This window comes from Talpa europaea (genome assembly GCF_964194135.1).
Source record: "Talpa europaea genome assembly, chromosome: 12".
NCBI classification, from domain to species: Eukaryota; Metazoa; Chordata; class Mammalia; order Eulipotyphla; family Talpidae; genus Talpa; species Talpa europaea.
The window spans coordinates 80717411-80735872 of record NC_140079.1 but is presented as its reverse complement, the minus strand read 5'-3'; the positions used below and the strand labels follow the sequence as shown (position 1 = coordinate 80735872).

Sequence of the window (18462 nt, the reverse complement as noted above, 5' to 3'; positions counted from 1 at the left end):
GGAGGAGTGGCCAAGAGAGACAGGCTGGGAGAAGGCTTTCAGTGAAGGAAGGGTCGACACATCCAGCTCAGAAAGGACCTTCTTGAGCCCAGATTACTGGGAAATGCACCCAAAGGCACCTATCATGCCTTCCTTGGCCAGCTTTCGTGAAGACTGGTGTGGGAGCAGTAAAGGATGAGAACAGTAGCCCAGACTTTCCTGCCTCATTCCCTTGGGGGCCAATCTCAACTCTTAAACTCCAGAGATGGGTATCTCAAGGCTCTTTCTCCCTGTAGTGCCCCCCCAGGCATGCTCAGAAATGCTTGTTGAATCACCCCCAGCGCTCTTCACCCCTCTTGCCACCCAGAGCCATTCTTTAGGGTGGTGGCAAAGAATGAGGAGAGAGTGCAGGAAGGCATGTCCTGCCTGAACAAAGTCTACGTGACTCTGCATGAGACCACCATCACCTTGCTCAAGGGCAGACAAACGCTGGTGAGTCCCATTTTGGTTTTATTTGTGTCAGTGCCACCAGGCCTGGCTGCAGCCTTATCTGTGGGCTGCCATGGCTGAGTCCTGGCCAGTACCTCCACCTCCAAAGTCTCTCAGGGATGGGTTTACATCAAATAACCAGCAGAGCCCGTTGTCAGCTCCAGAACCCTCCCAGGGGAAGAGGTCTTCAGGATTACCATAGAGGGTGTCATGCCTTCCAGCCTGGGCATGGGTGTCTGCTGAGGGTTCACCTTGACACCCAGATCTTTGTCTCTTCCCTTTCAGGTTGGGGGTCTGCAAGTCAACCTCCCGATCCTGCTTAAAAAAGGCATCTACCTGGCAGCAAGCGGGCGGTTTGTGGAGGTGCAGACAACGTTTGGTTTGCGGATCAGATGGGATGGTGACCAGCAGCTGTCTATCATTGTGCCCAGGTGAGGGGGCAACCCAACAGGATCGCTGCCACTTCTCCCTGCTCCAAACCTCCCCCAGCCCTTTCCCCTCCCACGCCAGCACCTGGCTCAGGTGACAGGCCTCCCTTTGGATAAGGAGATAGGAGGAAATGGTTATGGGACAGTGCGATAATAGCAGCATGTATGCACAATGCTGTGGGAATGTGCTAGAAGGGGTGCTAACAGCTTTCAGAGGAGTGGTTGCCGGACCCTAGTATTTTTTGTTTTTTAATTTTCTAGAGGCATGTCTTATTTATTTATTTATTTATTATTTGTTTGTTTGGTTTATACATGCACTGGGTACAGTCAGAAGCGCGGGAGGGTGAGAGAATTCACCAGAGCCAGAGCGGGGAGCAGAGCAGGCAGAAGGACCGAAGTACACTGCTGAGGGGAGCAGCGGGCGGCAGGAGAGGTCTGCTCGCCATGTGGGACCCTCCTCCGGTGGCCGGGGAGCAGCCGGGGATCGAACCGGCTGCAGAGGCTGCAGGCAGCTTCGCAACCCAGCTCTCAACCGCTGCGCCACCGGGGAGGCCCCCTGACCCTAGTATTAAAGGAAAAGTGGCTCCCCAGATGGACAAACAAGGGAAACACTATTAGAAGTCCTGAACAGTCAATGCAAGAAGAAACTGGAATGGTTTAGAGGAAGCAAGAGGTTTGCTAATGGCTGGAAGAGGGAATGGGAACAGAAGGGATTGAAGGGAGACTGTAGAGATGGCGCAGGTTGAGGGCTGCAGGACCCTGCCAAGCTGGCCTCTGGCTACAAACCCTGGTTTGCAGTCTGCACCACCTAGCCCTGTCTTGCCTTCCTTCCCACGCCCCCAACTTCTCCCTCTCAGCTTTGATCCCTCCGTCAAATGAGGCCCCTTCTCTCCACTAATGCCTCCTTTCCGGGGTCCCCAGCACCTATTCTGGCAAACTCTGTGGCTTCTGTGGAAACTATGATGGCGACAGCAGCAATGACAACAAGAAGCCAGATGGCACTCCAGCGCAAGACCAGGAGGAGCTGGGGAACAGCTGGCAGATAGTGGACAATGAGGACAAAGAGTGGGACATCCCATGCCCCTCTCGGTGCCCCTGCTCCTTTGCCTTGTCTCAGAAACATGCACCCTAGCTCGCATCACCCCCTTTCTCCTCATGCCTCTTCTCCATACCCCCACTTCTGGCATTCTTCTCCCTGCTCCCCCATCCCTAACAAGCTTATGAAATCTCTATGGCCCTTTCCCCCCCACCCTCTGTCCTCAGGCCTTGTGAGTAGCCCCACATTTTGCTAGGCCACCCCAGAGTTTTCCACCCCAGTAGGGCTTGGCGTTCAAATGTTCTCCACTAGGGAGTTGCCAAGTGCCAGACACTGTCAGGGTAAATGGTCGGGACTGGTGGGGAGCCTTGGCCTTGAGGGTTTTGGGGGTGGGTATCTTCTAGGTGCCAGAGGAGCCAGGAAATCACCCCATCTTGTGACTCAAGCTTGCTAAACAGTTTGTCAGGGCCTGAGATCTGTGGACAGCTTGTGGCATCCCACGGAGCCTTTGAGTACGAAAGAAAGCAGGACGGGCCTGCTGGGGGTTGGGGGGAGGCACACTTGTTACCTGGGACCACCCCCTGACCTGTCTTCTCTCCTCAGGGCATGCCTGCCTCACATCATGACCTTCTCCTTCTTCGACAACTGCATGTTTGACATGTGTAACTTCCAGGGACTGCAGCAGATGCTGTGCTCCCACTTGTCAGCCTTAACTGAGACCTGCCAGGAAGCTGGTTATGCGGTGAAACCCTGGAGGGGACCCCAGTTCTGCCGTGAGTTGTGCTGAGAGGCACCTGTGATGCTCCCAGATTCTGGTCCAGCTCTCTGGGGAGCCTGCTTCAGGACAGGGCATGCCCTTGATGGAGGCCTCATGGGTGGCACCCTCCTCCCCTCCCTCCTCTCCCCCACAGCCCACCTCGGATGTGTCTACACATCGGTGCTGTTGAGGCTCTTGATTGGTCTGCTCCCCCCATGTGCCTCTCAGGAGGTCCCTTCAGGCTGCTTCCCCAGCCCCGGGTGAAAGCCAAGCCCCTCGATGGGGCTTTTCTCAGCCACACTCCTCTCCAGAGGGGAGAGAAGCCTCTAGCTGTGGGTCTTCTGACTCTGGGCTGTGAACAGGCTGTGGCTCACCTTGTCCTTTTCCCCTGTCCTCCCCATGCCGTCCTCTTCTGTGCTTCTTCTCCTCCACCAGCTCTGATCTGCCCACCCAATAGCAGGTACACTCTCTGTGCCAGTCTGTGCCCCAACACCTGCCACCCCCAATTCAATGGCATGTCCTGCCAGGAGAGATGCGTGGAGGGTTGCGAGTGCAATCCAGGCTACATCCTCAGTGGGTTCGATTGTGTCCCCCGGAGCCAGTGCGGGTGCTTGGATGCCGTAGATGGCTACTTTAAGGTGAGCCACTGGGCAGGCAGCCCAAAGCACTCATCCTGGTTCTGAAGTCTGTGGCAAGATGGTGGGCAGGACAGTGAAGTGGGGAAGTGGGAAGAGGTAGAATGGGAGAGGAAGATTTGGGCTCCGATGGGATGTTCTTTTCTCTTCAGCCCTAGTGCGCTCACTGATGGGAAGGAATCACAGCGCAGTTATACCCACACTGCCTTGAGCATGAGACCCCTGGTCCTCTCCCCTCCTGCCCTGCCCGCTACTCCCCCTCCCTGCCCTGTCATTTCCCAGAGTTTCTCATCCTCTGAAGGTACTTCTGTGTCTCCCCTGCATCTTTCCAAACCCTGTCTTTTCTCCTACTTGCTGCAGGATTTCAGGCCCTGCCTTGGCTGCTGTCTCCACAGCCTCCAGGAAGCTTGTGGAGCCAGAGCGGTGTCTGGGGCTCCTCCTTTTCCTTTGCCTGCCGCTCCCTTAAGGTCTGCAAATGGTGCTGATGTCCATCCAAGGCCTCCGCCACTGACTCCCCACTCCTCCTTCCAGGCTGGCCCACTGAGCGCTCTCTGTCCGCGCCTTCCTCTCTCCTCAAGTTCTCCTTTCTACAGTTCCTTTTGCCCTGCTCTGCCTCCCAGACACCAGTGCTATTGGAATCTTTGAGGTCCTGTTAAAATGTACTTCCTCCTTGAAGCATTACTGATAGCAAAGCAAAAAGCATTTCAACTCTTGTAGCAAGTGCTTATTGCCTGTCGATGACAGCAAACTGCCATTGAGTGCCCTGCTTGTCATCTTTGCGCGCATATGGTGTTGGGGCACGTGAATTTTCAGCTGACTTCTTGATTCTTTCCCTCCCTCCCCCACACAATGAGTTCTGTGAGGGGGCAGAAACATGGTCCATCCAACTCATTACCAAATCATCAACACTTGCCCCAGTGCAGACAGCTAAATGGCGAAACAGTAAAGAAACAAATAAGGGCATCATTGAATAAGTGAGCAGATGTTAGATTTTAGCCGTGAAGGTAGAACTTTGGGAGACAGGAGCACGCCCTCACCAGTGAATAGGTTGATGATTTGATAGCATTGGACTAGTCCAGTAAGCCCCCCTCGTCCATAGTTTCATTCTCCATGTTTCCATTACCCAGGACCTCTGTGGTCTGAACATTTTACAGACAATAGGGTATTGAGATATACTTATAGAGCTATACTTATTATAGAGTATAGAGATATACTTATTAAAGTATAAGTATAGAGATATACTTATTAAAGTATATTATTATCATTATTTTATTATTAGCCACAGTTGTTAATCTCTTCTGTGCCTTATTTAGAAATGAAATTTTATCACAGGTATGTTATATATAGGAAAAAATGCAGCATACGTGAGGTTCGGTATTGTCTATGGTTTCAGGCATTCACTAGGAGTCCTGGGATGCATCCTTGTGGGTGAGGGGGGATTAGTCAGACCTGGGAATAGCCTTTTTCTCCTTCCCTCCTTCTATCCCCCAGGTAGGGGAGAAATGGTACAAGCCAGGCTGCAGACAACTCTGTGTCTGTGAGAAAAGCTTCAGTATTCACTGCTTTTCCTGGAAGTGCCAGGCCCAGGAAGTCTGCAGTCGGCAGAATGGCATCTATGGCTGTCATGCCCAAAGTGAGTGGCCAGGTGGAAGGACAGCAGGGGTGGGCACCCATATGGCCTTGAGCGAGTGCATGTTCTGCCCTAAAGCGGGTGCCCCAGAGAACTGGGGCATAACCAGGGGCTGGAAGCATCTTCGAGGACCCAGGCAGTGAGGTTGGGGTGGTGGCCCTCCTTGACCCCTCCAATCCAATCTGACCACCCATGAACCTTGGCTATCATCCCAATGCGGACTGACTGAGGAAGCAGCTCAGGGCCAATGCAGGCCTGAACTCCATCTCCTCCTCCCCAGGCAGTGCCACCTGCACCATCTCAGGGGACCCCCACTACCTGACATTTGATGGAGCCCTACACCACTTCATGGGCACCTGCACCTACACCCTAAGCCAGCCTTGCCAGACCATTCATCTAGAGGACAACTTCATCGTGTCCGCCACCAACGAGTTCCGCAGTGGAAACCCGGAGGTCACCTATGTCACAGCCGTCCATGTCAAGGTCTTCAAACTCCAGATCTCTCTGCTCAAAGGTCACAGGGTTATGGTGTGTGCCTCCACTTATCCCCCAGGCCCCACCCCACCAACCTGCTCAGCTCCTCCTTTCTGCCCCTCCCCATTCACCTTTCTGACCTCTAGAGCCCCCTGGGGGGAGCTCAAAGCAGATGGAGCCCCCCAATTCCTGAGACATACCACCTCCCCTTCTTACTCCCAGTCTTGGCCCCTTGTTGTCCTTGTCCCATGCGCCTCTCCAGACAGTACCCTCCCTGCCTCTGTAGCTGAACAATCTCCGGGTGACCTTGCCAGTGTGGCCTGCACAAGGTCGACTGGTCATCAGGCCCAGTGGTTCCTTTATTCTTCTCCACACGGACTTTGGGCTTCAAGTTCGCTACGACGGCAACCACCTGGTGGAAGTGACTGTGCCCTCCTCCTACGCTGGCCGGCTCTGCGGGCTGTGTGGTGAGTTTCCCTGGGCACCTACGGGCAAAGCCAGAACAATGGGCAGGGGCCTGGGTCTGCTCATCTTGGCAGCTCATTAGGTGTCCTGAGTTATTTCCACCGGATAATTGGATGAGGATGTTTTCTGTGAGGGCAGGTGTTAAGGGAAACCGGAGGTGAACAAAAAGAAGGGGTTAAGCTTGGTGTGTTGAGTAGAAAGTGGGGATACCTCTTTGGAGAAGAGAGGTGGTGGGCTGAGGCTGCCAGTAGGTGCCTCTGTGCCTCTGTGACCCTCCCCCTCCCCCAGGGAACTATAACAATAACAGTTTGGATGACAATCTGCAACCGGACAGAAAGCCCGCCAATAGCTCCCTCATCCTGGGGGCAGCCTGGAAGTCAAAAGATTTATCTGAAGAATAGTGAGTAAGGAATTGGGGAAATGGGATCTGGACTGGGGAGGAACTCCAGGGGAAAACCTGGAGCTGGTGAAAAATTCTTCTGACCTCTCATGCCTGCCGCGCCTGCTGAGTCCCTTCAGGCTTAATGGTCTGTCTCTTCAGAGCGCTCTCTTGGGACAACTCGTCTCAGATCTATCCTCTTTCCTTCCTGCTGGATCTTCTGGATTTCCTACTTGAGGGTGCCCTTTGGTTCTCTCCGCCTCTCCTATTCTCCCTTCCTGTCCTTTCTCCACTTTTGCTTTAATTTGGGGGAAGTTTCTTCCAACCCTAAGTTCTTAAGTTCTTATCCCTTCACCCTCTTCTCATTCAGCTGCTACGTGACAGGTCTCAGTAGTCAGCCCACCAAATGCCTGAAGAAGGAAGAAACAGACGCCTGGAAAAAGAACTGTGATATCTTAATGAACCCTCGGGGTAAGCCACATCCTTGCTGGCCCCTGGCCCCTCCCCCCCAGGGGAACAAGTCTGGGAGGGAGGAAGTGCTAGCCTGAAATAGAAGGAGAATCGAGAGCAAGGTGAAAGAAAGCCAGTGATCGTGTTCACCTTCTTGGGAATTCTAACAGATGAGGCTGTCCTAGGTAGTAGGTTTTCAGGAAATATGGGTTTTGACAGAAAAGGATGTTAAATTTTCCACAATGTAACTGTTTGGTTCTGCTCCCTTCCCAAATGTTCCTCTCTCACACCGATGTCTCCCTCCCCAGGACCCTTCTCCCAGTGTCACCAGGTGGTGTCCCCAAAAGCCAGCTTTTCCAGTTGCAAGTATGACCAGTGTTGGAGTAAGGGCAGCACCCAGATCCTGTGCCGCTCACTGCAGGCCTATGCAGCCCACTGTGCCCTTGCTGGCCATGCCCCTGCCTGGCGGAATAGCACCTTCTGCCGTGAGTGAACTGACCACCCACTCCCCAAGCCCGGAGAAGTCCCCCAGAACCCTATATTGTCTTCCTCCCCCCAAATTCCCCTCCTCTGCCCTTCCCTTCACACCTTGATCCTTAGCACCCACGGAGGACCCTCCTCCCTATCCACACTGCAGTCCTCCAAGCTCGACCCTCATCCTCTGCTTGTCTCCCTGCACTCCTCCACCTGATTCACCAAAAAGTTCTTCCCTTATTTGGCTATTGCTTCCACTCCCTCTTACCTGGGCCAGGTCTGTTCCCTTTCATTTCCAGGAACTTGTGGGGGGGGGGCTGGGGGTGGTAGAATATACATAGCCCCAGATCTCCCATTTTAATGATTTTTAAGTGTACAGTTCTGTGACAACAAGTGCATTTACCTTGTTGGGCAACCATCACCACCATTTGCCACAGAACTTTCTCATCTCCCCAAATGGAAACTCTACCCTGCAAAGAACTCCCCTTCCCCAGCCCACCATTATATTCTGTGGATTTCACTACTCTAGGGACCTCCTGTAAGTGGAATCAGACAGTATTTATCTTTTTGTGACTGGCTTATTTCACTTTCTGTAGTGTTCTCAGAATTCTGTAATATGTGCCTGAATTCACTTCCTTTTTAAGGCTGAATAATATTCTGTAGTGTGGATGGACCCTGTTTTGTTTATCCATTCATCTATCTGATGGATATTCCTAGGTATTCTTGATGCCCCATAATCAGGGAGCTAGAAATCACTCTGCCCTTCCTAACACTGGTTTCTTCTTAGCTCTGAGGTGCCCATCCGGCAGCACATACAGCCCCTGTGCCAGCCCCTGCCCAGCCACATGCCTCAGCCTAAATGCCCCAAGAGATTGCCCCACAGCACTGCCCTGTGCCGAGGGCTGCGAATGCCAGAAGGGTCACGTCCTGAGTGGAACCTCCTGTGTGCCCCTCAGCCAGTGTGGCTGTACTGACCAATGGGGCTCCTACTACCCGGTGAGAGGCCAGAAGGCAGTGCGTGCCTTTGGGGGCAGGTGGGCTCAGATCCTGCGAGAGGGTAGAGCCAGCCAGCAAGAGGGTAGAGCCATCGGGGCTGGAGAGCAGCCCCGATGCTGAAGGTCTGAGGAAGGCTAGTGAGGGAGGCCAGCAGACAAGTGGCACAGATCTTTGGGGATCTGGGGCTGAAAGGGAGGCTTAGCCCATCTCTGGCTTCCAAGTTTCCATTGTTCTGCTGATGCCCAGGTCCCCTCCTCCTGCACAGGTTGGGGAGAACTGGTACACAGACAAAACCTGCTCCAGGCTCTGCACCTGCTCCACCTACAACAACATCTCCTGCCAACGCACCTCCTGCAAGTATAAGCACATGTGCTGGCCCATGGAGGGGCGAATACGCTGCCTGAAGACAGGTGGGAGGCCACTGAGCTCAAAGGAGGACCCACAGCCACCAAGATGAGCTCTCCTCACTGTCCCTCACATTCTTCCTGAAGTCTGTAGCACTCAGCTTCCTAGTCCTATTGTCCCAGGGAGTTTCTGATTCGGGGGCAGGGGAGGATGACCCTCCTCCCCCGCCCCCCTCTCCCCAGTCCCTGGGTGTTCACTCCTTGCTCTCGCCTCAGGGCTGTGAACTTATCGGAGGTCTCTGGCAGAATAATACCTGTTCCATCCCCAAGCTAATACCTGCTCCACCCACAAGCCTTTCCCTTCCTCCTCATTCCTCCCTTTGGAGGCTCCCTGCCTCTCCTTGGAGCCTGGGAAGAGAGGGCAGGGGATGCCTGTTCTTGCTAAGGCTTGGGCCACTCAGCCACCTCTCCCTCCTCCAGGCTCAGTAACGTGCTATCTCTCTGATGAATCCTACTATGTGAGCTTCGATGGGCGTCATCATGGCCTCGGGGGCAACTGCACTTACACCCTGGTGAAAATGTGCCACTTCAACAGGCGTATAGCTTTCTTTAAGATCACTGGCAAGAATGGGAAGTCTGACAGGCCAACTGCCCCTTTCTCCCTTAGCCAGATTGACATGTACATCTATCATACGCGGATCACCCTGGAGAGGGAACACCGTGTGCTGGTGAGCCAGGGTGGAGGAAGTGAGCTCTGGGAAGAGAGCTTTGCTGCCTTTCCTACTCACATCTCCTGCCCGCCTCTGTAGATCAATGGCACACAGGTCCAACTTCCTGCGCGTAACCAGATCCCAAATGTCGTTATCACTTCTGATGGCAACTACACTGTGATCGACGTTTACATTGGCATTAAAGTCCAGTTTGACGGCCGTCACTTACAAGTGGTTATCCCTTCTACCTATCATAATCATGTGAGCAAAACACCTGGTTCTTTTTTCGGAAGTCACCCTCCAGGTGTCGGGGTGGCATTCACATCCCTCCTTATGGAGTTCAGGTCCCGTGGGGATTTGTGGCCAGCCCCTGTCTCAAGTCCCCAAATGGTGCTGGACTGTGGAGTTTGCTTTTCTCTTTAGAGGAGGAAAGGGGCTACTAACTGCAAATGCTCTGATCCCCGGGGCATTGACAATGTCCTCTGCCCACCCAGGTCTGCGGCTTGTGTGGGAACTTCAATGCTGAGGCAGAGGATGAACTAATGATGCCCAATGATGAGCTGGCCTCAAACGACATGGAGTTTGTGGACAGCTGGGTAGATGAGGAGTCTGACCAAAAGTAATTGTCCCTAAGATTCTACCTTTTTTGTAGGAACATAAGTTGGGACTCTAGACCATATTGTACACGTGGGAGAGGATGATGTGTCCATTCCTTTATGTGGGTAATTTCATGGGGGTTGACTTCAGGGGTTCCAAGAACTATTTGGAGAAATATGAAAGTCCTCCTTTCTCTGCTTTGAAATGTGAAAGGAGGGCCTCCCAGGTGGCACAAGGGGTTAAGTCTCAGCACTATGAAGCTATCTGCACCCACTGGAGCACAAGTTCCATCCTCAGCCAGGGAGCTAACCCACATGGCGCAGCAGACCTCTCTTGTCTTGCCTGCTCCCCTCAGCAGTGTATTTGGGTCAGTCTGCCTGTTCTGCTCCCCACTCTGTCTCTGGTGAATCCTCTCACCCCACCCCACCCCCACCCCCGCACCTCTGGCCTGTACACCAGCTCTTGTATGCACAAATAAATCTCAATAAATACATAAATACATACATACATACATACATACATGTGACTAAAAAAAAAAAAAGAAGAAATGTGAAAGGCGGTTGAGAATGTGTGGGATGCTAGTAAGAGCTCAGGCCAGCTTCTGGGTGAAGCCAAGAGGAGTCTTTAGAGTGTTTGGGATCCCCAAATCATGCTCGTAGACAGGGCAGTGACTGTCTCTGTGATGACCACTTTCTCTTCCCAGTTGCAAACAAAAGAAGAAGGACCAAGAAAAAGAACAGGAGAAGCCGGAGATAAACTGCAGGCAGGCCGACCTATCAAGGGTCCAGAAACAATGCCAAGCAGCCCTTCAGGCTCCAGCCTGGGCTAACTGTGGCACCCGTGTGGTCCTTGAGCCCTTCCTGCTTGGCTGTACACACCACCTCTGTGAGTTTGGAGGCCTAAATAATGCCCTGTGTGAGTTTCTGCAAGGCTTCGAGGCTGCCTGCCAGGCCCAGGGGCTCAAGCCCCCAATCTGGAGAAATAGCAGCTTCTGTCGTGAGTGTTTTTTGAGGGGTCATTCTCAAATGCTATTCCTCTCTGCATCCCACAAAACTCCCCTTCTCCTTTCTAGCTGTTCCTGAACTATTTCTGATCTCATTGTCCCTGGCGTGGGTCATTTGTAAGAACTTCTTAGCCAATGGCCCTACCACCTGGACAACATCGCCTGCTTCCCTCTGCTCCTCTGCTCCTCTTTCCAAAGGAAATGGGATAGATTACTCCCCTGCATGACTGTTGCCTTCAGGCTAAAATCTAAGTACCTCCCTGCTTTGTAGGAGAGCCTGCAGGCTGTCCCAGCTTCTTCTGTCCCAACATCTCCCCTACCTCCTCTCCTTTTACACTCACACCAGGCCTTGCTTGTCCACACCCTTCATTACCTCCCTGTCTACTGCTCCCTGCCCCTGGCAAGTTCTTTCTTCTCCCCTGCTAGGAGACTCCCACGCATCCTTCTGTAACTCTTTCTTTAAAAAGTTTCCTTTAGTATTTTTAATCATATAACATAGTATTCACCCCCTTAAACGTGTACAATTCACTGGTTTTTAGAATCTTCACAAGGTTGTACAACCATCACCACAATCTAATTCCAGAACCTTTCACGTTTTTAAAATAGTGACTAACGTTTGTTTTCAGATGTGATATATTCACATGGTTCAAGAGCATGACAGCATTCTCAGCGAAAAGTTTCCCTCCCACCCTGACCCATGGGCCCAGTTCCCAGCCAGCTTTTACCAGATTCTGGGTATTAGTCCAAGTCTTGTATTATGCATAAATATGCATAAATAAATACAAATTTATTTTCCCTATTTTGTTACAATCATAAAAAACACATGGGACAGTCTTGCTTGGAGATCCTTCCAGATATAGAAAGGACTTCCTCATTCTCTTTTGCAGCTGCATGATATTTCATTATTTCATAACTCAGTATTCATAATGTATTAACTCGTCTATTGCTGGACTTTCTTCCTTTTTCCAACCTTTCACATACCTTATGCAGATATGATTTTCTGTGTGTGTGTGAGCCCCTATCTGTGGGATACATTTCTAAAAGTGGAATTGTGGAGTCCAGGTCTGTGTGCATTTGTATTTTTGAGGGATGCTGTTGAGTGACCTTCCATAGGGGTTGAGGAATTCATATCCCTACCGGGAACGGAGGAGAGTGCTGTCTCCTCACAGTGTCACAGTGCAGTATTAGCATGCTTTTGGCTTTCTGTGGATCTTCCAAGTGAACACTGAAGCATCTTACTCTGCATTTTTCCTGTTATGAGTGTGCATATTTTCAGAGGTGTAGAAATTGTGTGAATTTCCCTTTCCATGGACTCACTTCATTTCCACCCACCATTCCTTCACTGGATTGTTGCACTTCATTGAACTATTTCATGGAAATCCCTTATTACAAAGAGTAGCCCTTCACTCGTACTATGAGTTACAATTTTTTTCTAGTATTTTCTTCTCTTTGCCTTTTTTTGGCTGAATTCATTACTCTTTGTTTTATTTTGAGCCACAGTTATAAATTCCTTCCCCACTCTAAAGTTAAAAAAGAACTTGTCCATATTTTGCTCTAGTGCTTTTATGGTTTCATTTAAATGTTTGATCTAAAAGAATTTATTTTGGTGAATAGTATGAAATACATATCAACTTGGCTTTCAATTTTTTCCAGCATTATTAAATGACCCTCTTTCCCTACAACACATGCCACAATTTACCCTTACTAAACTCCCATTTTATTTGGATCCATTTCTGGACTTTCTCTCCTTTTCCATTGGTCCATCTATCTTCATTTACTAGTGACATGATGATTTGACCATCAATGTGTGTTTTAATTTCTGTTAGGGACATTACTCACTCATTACCTGTTGCTTTTGTTTTTTTAAGTTATCCTTGCTTTTCTGGTTTATTTCTTTATTTTCACTTCAATATCCTATTCTCCTATTTTCTAAGATTTGGTTGATGTATTTGTCAGGTCACATTTAATGTATAAGTTTACTCAGAGAAAACTGACATCTTCTGTCATAAACTCTTCTTATTGGAAAACATTTCCAGACTTTTAAAAAATGCTATAGCTTAAGATATTCTTTAAGTCCAAAGAGGGGACACCTCCTTGCTTACTGGCCACCCACATCAGGTCAGGTGGATGTTGCCAGCTGATTTCTGTATCCCACACTGAGTTGGAAAAGCAATTTTTATGCCTTTCTTTACTATGGGGATGAAGCCTGCATTGAGGAGATGGTTGCAGAAGGAATAAGGGCGGAAGGAAAGTCTCTACACTTAACAGGGTGGCTCCTCTAACTCCCACTAGCAAGACAACACCGGGTGACAATAGAAACACACAAAACTAAATGGATATCAGGAAGGTGGACAATAGGCAGGGCAAATAGGACTGAGTGCAGGTAGGGGGTGGATGAGTACAACAGGACAACTTGCTTTTCACCCAGCTCTTTTTAACTCTGTGTGGACCTGAATGCTTGCTCCCCTCTAACCAGCTCCATTTACCATTTCCAAACTCCCAGCTCTGGAATGTCCGACTCACAGCACCTACACAAACTGCTTACCCTCCTGTTTACCTTCCTGCCGTGACCCGGATGGCCAGTGCAAAGGCAGACGAACTGTGTCAACCTGCCAGGAAGGCTGCCTTTGTCAGCCTGGTCTTGTGCTCAGTGAGAAGCAATGTGTGCCCAGGAGCCAGTGTGGCTGCAAGGATGCCAGGCTCGGCTCTATCACTGTGAGTGGCACATTGTGGTGGGAGACAGCTCTCCTAGAGGCTGGGGCAACATTTCCTCTGTCTCTATCAGCTATCCCTGGGTAGGCTGGGGATGGTGCAGGTTAGGTTGAACCCCGAATATACCACACCTGGGTCAGGGCTCTCCAGCTAACAGATTTCCAGGATAGAATCAGTAGTATGTTCCGACTACATTGCGAGACACCAAACCAACGGGCAGTGGCACAGGACATAGAAGGGAGCGGGCACCTACACTCCTGGCCAGTGCTGGCAGCCAGTAGACACATGCTGAGGCCTCAGGAGTGAGAGTAAAGAGGATGAGACGAACCACCCCCCACACCTTCCTAATTCCCTCTTCCTTCTGTGGCTTGTATAGTCAGGGAAGACATGGCTCAGCAGCCGCTGCACCCAGAGCTGTGTCTGCACAGCAGGAGCCATTCAGTGCCGGCCCTTCACCTGCCCCTCTGGATCCTACTGCAAGACCAAACCCACTGGCCTGGAAACGTGTGAACCCATCCGTAAGAGGGGCTGGGGAAGGTGGACAGGAGGCAGGGCAGGAAGGGCTGAGCTCAAGAATGGGGAGGGCCGCCTCCATAGCACAACTTGTATCTCATCCACTCTGCCTGCTTGTGGCCTCCTTACCACTAGCCCCCTGTGACTCACTCACTCCTCCTGTGACTTACCCCTCTCCTCCTCCTCCCAGTTCTGCAGTGCCCTGCCAACAGCAGCTACAAGGCTTGCATGCCCTCCTGCTTGCTTTCCTGTGGGGACCCAGATAACAAGTGCAAAGGCAGCTCAGACCCCTCCAGCTGCCGGGAGGGCTGCATCTGTTGGCCTGGATTCCTGCTCAGTGAGAAGCAGTGTGTGCCCAGGAGCCAGTGTGGCTGCACGGACTCCCAGCTTGGCTCCATCACTGTGAGTGACACCCTAAGTTGGTTGGAGACAGCACTCCTTGAGGCTGGGGCAACCTTCCTGTGGCCCTATCAGCCTAGGCCGCCTATGTCTCTACAGCTATCCCTGGGTGGGCTGGGGACCGTGCAGGTTGTGCCAGCCAAGTGTGGCACAGAGCACATGGTTGGGATTTCATCTGAAGAATTCAAACTAGGGGGTGGCAGCTATCATGGAGACCTGTGTAGGTTGAATCCCGAATATACCACACCTTGGTCAGGGGTCTCTGGCTAACAAATTTCCAGGAGAAAATCAGTAGGATGTACTGACACATTGCGAGACACCAAACCAACGGGCAGAGGCACAGGACATAGAAGGGAGTGGGCACCTACTCTCCTGGCCAGTGCTGGCAGCCAGTAGACACAGGCTGAGGCCCCAGGAGTGAGAGTAAAGAGGATGAGACGAACCACCCCCCACACCTTCCTAATTCCCTCTTCCTTCTGTGGCTTGTACAGGCAGGGAAGACATGGCTCAGTAGCCGCTGCACCCAGAGCTGTGTCTGCACAGCAGGAGCCATTCAGTGCCGGCCCTTCACCTGCCCCTCTGGATCCTACTGCAAGACCAAACCCACTGGCCTGGAAACCTGTGAACCTATCTGTAAGAGGGGCTGGGGAAGGTGGACAGGAGGGCAGGAAGGGCTGAGTGCAGGCATAGGAAGGGCCGCGCCTTGGCACACTTACCTCTTATCCACTCTGCCTGTTTGTGGCCTCCTTACCTCTAGCCCCCTGTGACTCCCTCTACTTTACCCCTCTCCTCCCCCAGCTCTGCAGTGCCCTGCCAACAGCAGCTACACGGCTTGCATGCCCTCCTGCTTACTTTCTTGTGGGGACCCAGATGACAAGTGCAAAAACAGCCCGGGCCCCTCCAGCTGCCGGGAGGGCTGCATCTGTCGGCCTGGATTCCTGCTCAGTGAGAAGCAGTGTGTGCCCAAGAGCCAGTGTGGCTGCAAGGATGCCCAGCTCGGCTACATACCTGTGAGTGGGGGCCAGAAGCACCGCGGTAACATCACACCTTGAGGCTGCAGGCCCTTTCCTGTGTCTCTATCAACCTGGGGCATCTGTGTCTCTACGGCTGGCCCTGGCAAGGGCCTGCTGGGGACACCCAAGTGTGTCTCATGCCAGGTCTGGCTGAGGGAGCAGGTTTGGGTTTTCCATTGAGGAATTTAAATTGGGATGTGCCGTGCTATAGGGGAGAGCCTGGCTTTGGTTGGAATGTGGGGATACCACTCTGCAGTCAGGGGTCCCGATTTACCTCAGTTATCCCTGCGAGATGGATTCAGTAGTACAAGCTGACAACACATGTGAGACACAATTTCTATAGTCAGGGCAGAGGACATAAAGAGGCAGCTGGCACCTACTGCCTTGGCAGTGCCAGTGAAGCCAGTCAGATGCAGGCTCAGGCCAAGAGTGGGAGTAAGGAGACTGGCCCTTCCGCTCCCTCACTCCCCGTCTTTCCGTGGACTACAGCCAAGGAAGATCTGGTTCACGAACAACTGCACGAAGAGGTGTTTTTGTGCAGCAGGAGTCATTTACTGCCGGAATTTCGTATGCCCCTCTAGCACTCTGTGCCATGTCAATGCCACTGGCCTGGACAAATGTAAACCAGTTGGTAAGTTTGTGCTCAGAAGGGTGGTCAGGAGGCAGGGCAGAAAGGCCTGAGCACAGGCATGAGGAGGGCCACGCCTTGGCACAACTTGCCTCTCATCCACTCTGCCTGCTTGTGGCCTCCTGACCCCTATAGGCCCCTGTGAGCCGCTCTACTTACCCCTCTCCTTCTCCTCCCAGCTCTGCAGTGCCCTGCCAACAGCAGCTACACAACCTGCGTGCCCTCCTGCTTTCTTATGTGCGGGGATCCAGATAACAAGTGCGACAGCGTTCAGGTTCCCTCCACCTGTCAGGAGGGCTGCATTTGCCGGCCCGGTTTTGTGCTCAGTGAGAAGCAGTGTGTGCCCAGGAGCCAGTGTGGCTGCAAGGACACCCGGCTTGGCTCCATCACTGTGAGTGGCACCCGAAGTTGGCTGGAGACAGCACTCCTTGAGGCTGGGACACCCTTCTTGTGGCCCTATCAGCCTGGGCCGCCTGTGTCTCTACAGCTGTCCCTGTGTGGGCTGGGGACGGTGCAGGTTGTGCCAGCCAAGTCTGGCACAGGGCACATGCTTTGGATTTCATCTGAGGAATTCAAATAACTGGGGGGTGGCAGCTATCACGGAGACCTGTGTACGTTGAATCCCAAATATACCACACCTGGGTCAGGGGTCTCTGGCTAACAAAAATTTCCAGGAGAGAATCAGTAGTATGTTCCGACTACATTGCGAGACACCAAACCAACGGGCAGTGACACAGGACATAGAAGAAACGAGCACCTACTCTCGTGGCCTGTGCTGGCAGCCAGTAGAATGAGAGGCTGAGGCCCAGGAGTGAGAGTAAGGAGGATGAGATGAACCACCCCCCACACCTTCCTAATTCCCTCTTCCTTCTGTGGCTTGTACAGGCAGGGAAGACATGGCTCAGCAGCCGCTGCACTCAGAGCTGTGTCTGCACTGAAGGAGCCATTCAGTGCCGGCCCTTCACCTGCCCCTTTGGATCCCACTGCAAGCCCAAATCAACTGGCAGGGAAACCTGTGAACCAATCCGTAAGAGGTTGCTCGGGAAGGTGGACAAGAGGCAGGGTAGGAAGGGTTGAGCGTAGGCATGGGGAGGGCTGCACAATGGCACAACCTCTGCCTGCTCTGTGGCCTCCATACATACTAGGCCCCTGTCACCCTCTCTATTACCCGTGTCCTCCTCCTCCCAGCTCTGCAGTGCCCTGCCAACAGCAGCTACACGGTCTGCCTACCCTCCTGCTTACCTTCTTGCCGGGACCCGGATGCCCAATGCAATGGCGGATCAACAGCAAACAGTTGCCGGGAGGGCTGCCTTTGTCATCCTGGTTTAGTGCTCAGTGAGAAGCAGTGTGTGCCAGGAGCCAGTGTGGCTGCAAGGACCCCCAGCTCGGCTTCATCACTGTGAGTGGCACCCGAAGTTGGTTGGAGACAGCACTCCTTGAGGCTGGGGCACCCTTCCTGTGTCCCTATCAGCCTGGGCCACCTGAGTCTCTACAGCTGTCCCTGGGTGGGCTGGGGACGGTGCAGGTTGTGCAAGCCAAGTCTGGCACAGTGCACATGGTTTGGATTTTATCTGAGGAATTCAAACAACTGGGGGGTGGCAGCTACAGTGGAGACCTGGGTAGGTTGAATCCAGAATATACCACACCTTGGTCAGGGGTCTCTGGCTAACAAATTTCCAGGAGAGAATCAGTAGGATGTCCTGACACATTGTGAGACACCAGCCGTCAAGCAGCAACACAACATAATAGGGAGAGGGCACCCACTGCTCTGGCCAGTGCCGGGAAGCCAGTCAGACAGCAGGCCTAACAACAAAGGTGAGAGTAAGCAGGATGAAACACATGCCTGAACCCCAGCCCATGCCATGCTCGTTTCTCTTCCTTCTGTGGCTTGTATAGGCAGGGAAGACATGGCTCAGCAGCCGCTGCACTCAGAGCTGTGTCTGCACAGCAAGAGGCATTCAATGCCAGACCTTCACTTGCCCTGCTGGATCCTACTGCAAGACCAAACCCACTGGCCTGGAAACCTGTGAACCCATCCGTAAGAGGGGCTGGGGAAGGTGGACGGGAGGCAGGGCAGGAAGAGCTGAGCGCAGGAATAGGGAGGGCCGCCTCCGTGGCACAACTTGAATCTCATCCACTCTGCCTGCTTGTGGCCTCCTTACCACTAGCCCCCTGTGACTCCCTCTACTTACCCTTTTCCGCCTCCTCCCAGCTCTGCAGTGCCCTGCCAACAGCAACTACACGGCCTGCATGCCCTCCTGCTTTCTTATGTGCGGGGACCCTGATAACAAGTGCACAGGCAGCCCAGCCCCCTCCAGCTGCCGGAGGGCTGCGTCTGTTGGCCTGGATTC

General features: G+C 52.5%; 1 protein-coding gene across 1 annotated transcript in view; it reads left to right on the top strand.

Annotated features, from left to right (window-relative positions):
• The window catches only part of ZAN (zonadhesin), a gene marked incomplete at its 3' end in the record, with an annotated part of 50443 nt that overhangs the window by 19292 nt on the left and 12689 nt on the right, over positions 1-18462 (top strand). Inside the window, exons 17-43 of the mRNA XM_084250157.1 lie at positions 347-471; positions 754-899; positions 1818-1961; positions 2337-2444; positions 2536-2705; positions 3125-3327; positions 4816-4957; positions 5235-5482; positions 5715-5895; positions 6182-6293; positions 6643-6743; positions 7031-7207; positions 7984-8192; positions 8458-8602; positions 9017-9264; positions 9346-9507; positions 9741-9865; positions 10538-10839; positions 13350-13606; positions 13935-14076; positions 14262-14473; positions 14570-14690; positions 15269-15480; positions 15973-16114; positions 16291-16628; positions 17583-17730; positions 18324-18448. Of these exons, the coding sequence (XP_084106283.1) occupies positions 347-471; positions 754-899; positions 1818-1961; positions 2337-2444; positions 2536-2705; positions 3125-3327; positions 4816-4957; positions 5235-5482; positions 5715-5895; positions 6182-6293; positions 6643-6743; positions 7031-7207; positions 7984-8192; positions 8458-8602; positions 9017-9264; positions 9346-9507; positions 9741-9865; positions 10538-10839; positions 13350-13606; positions 13935-14076; positions 14262-14473; positions 14570-14690; positions 15269-15480; positions 15973-16114; positions 16291-16628; positions 17583-17730; positions 18324-18448 (4745 nt within the window). The remainder of the gene's footprint in view (positions 1-346; positions 472-753; positions 900-1817; positions 1962-2336; positions 2445-2535; positions 2706-3124; positions 3328-4815; positions 4958-5234; positions 5483-5714; positions 5896-6181; positions 6294-6642; positions 6744-7030; positions 7208-7983; positions 8193-8457; positions 8603-9016; positions 9265-9345; positions 9508-9740; positions 9866-10537; positions 10840-13349; positions 13607-13934; positions 14077-14261; positions 14474-14569; positions 14691-15268; positions 15481-15972; positions 16115-16290; positions 16629-17582; positions 17731-18323; positions 18449-18462) is intronic.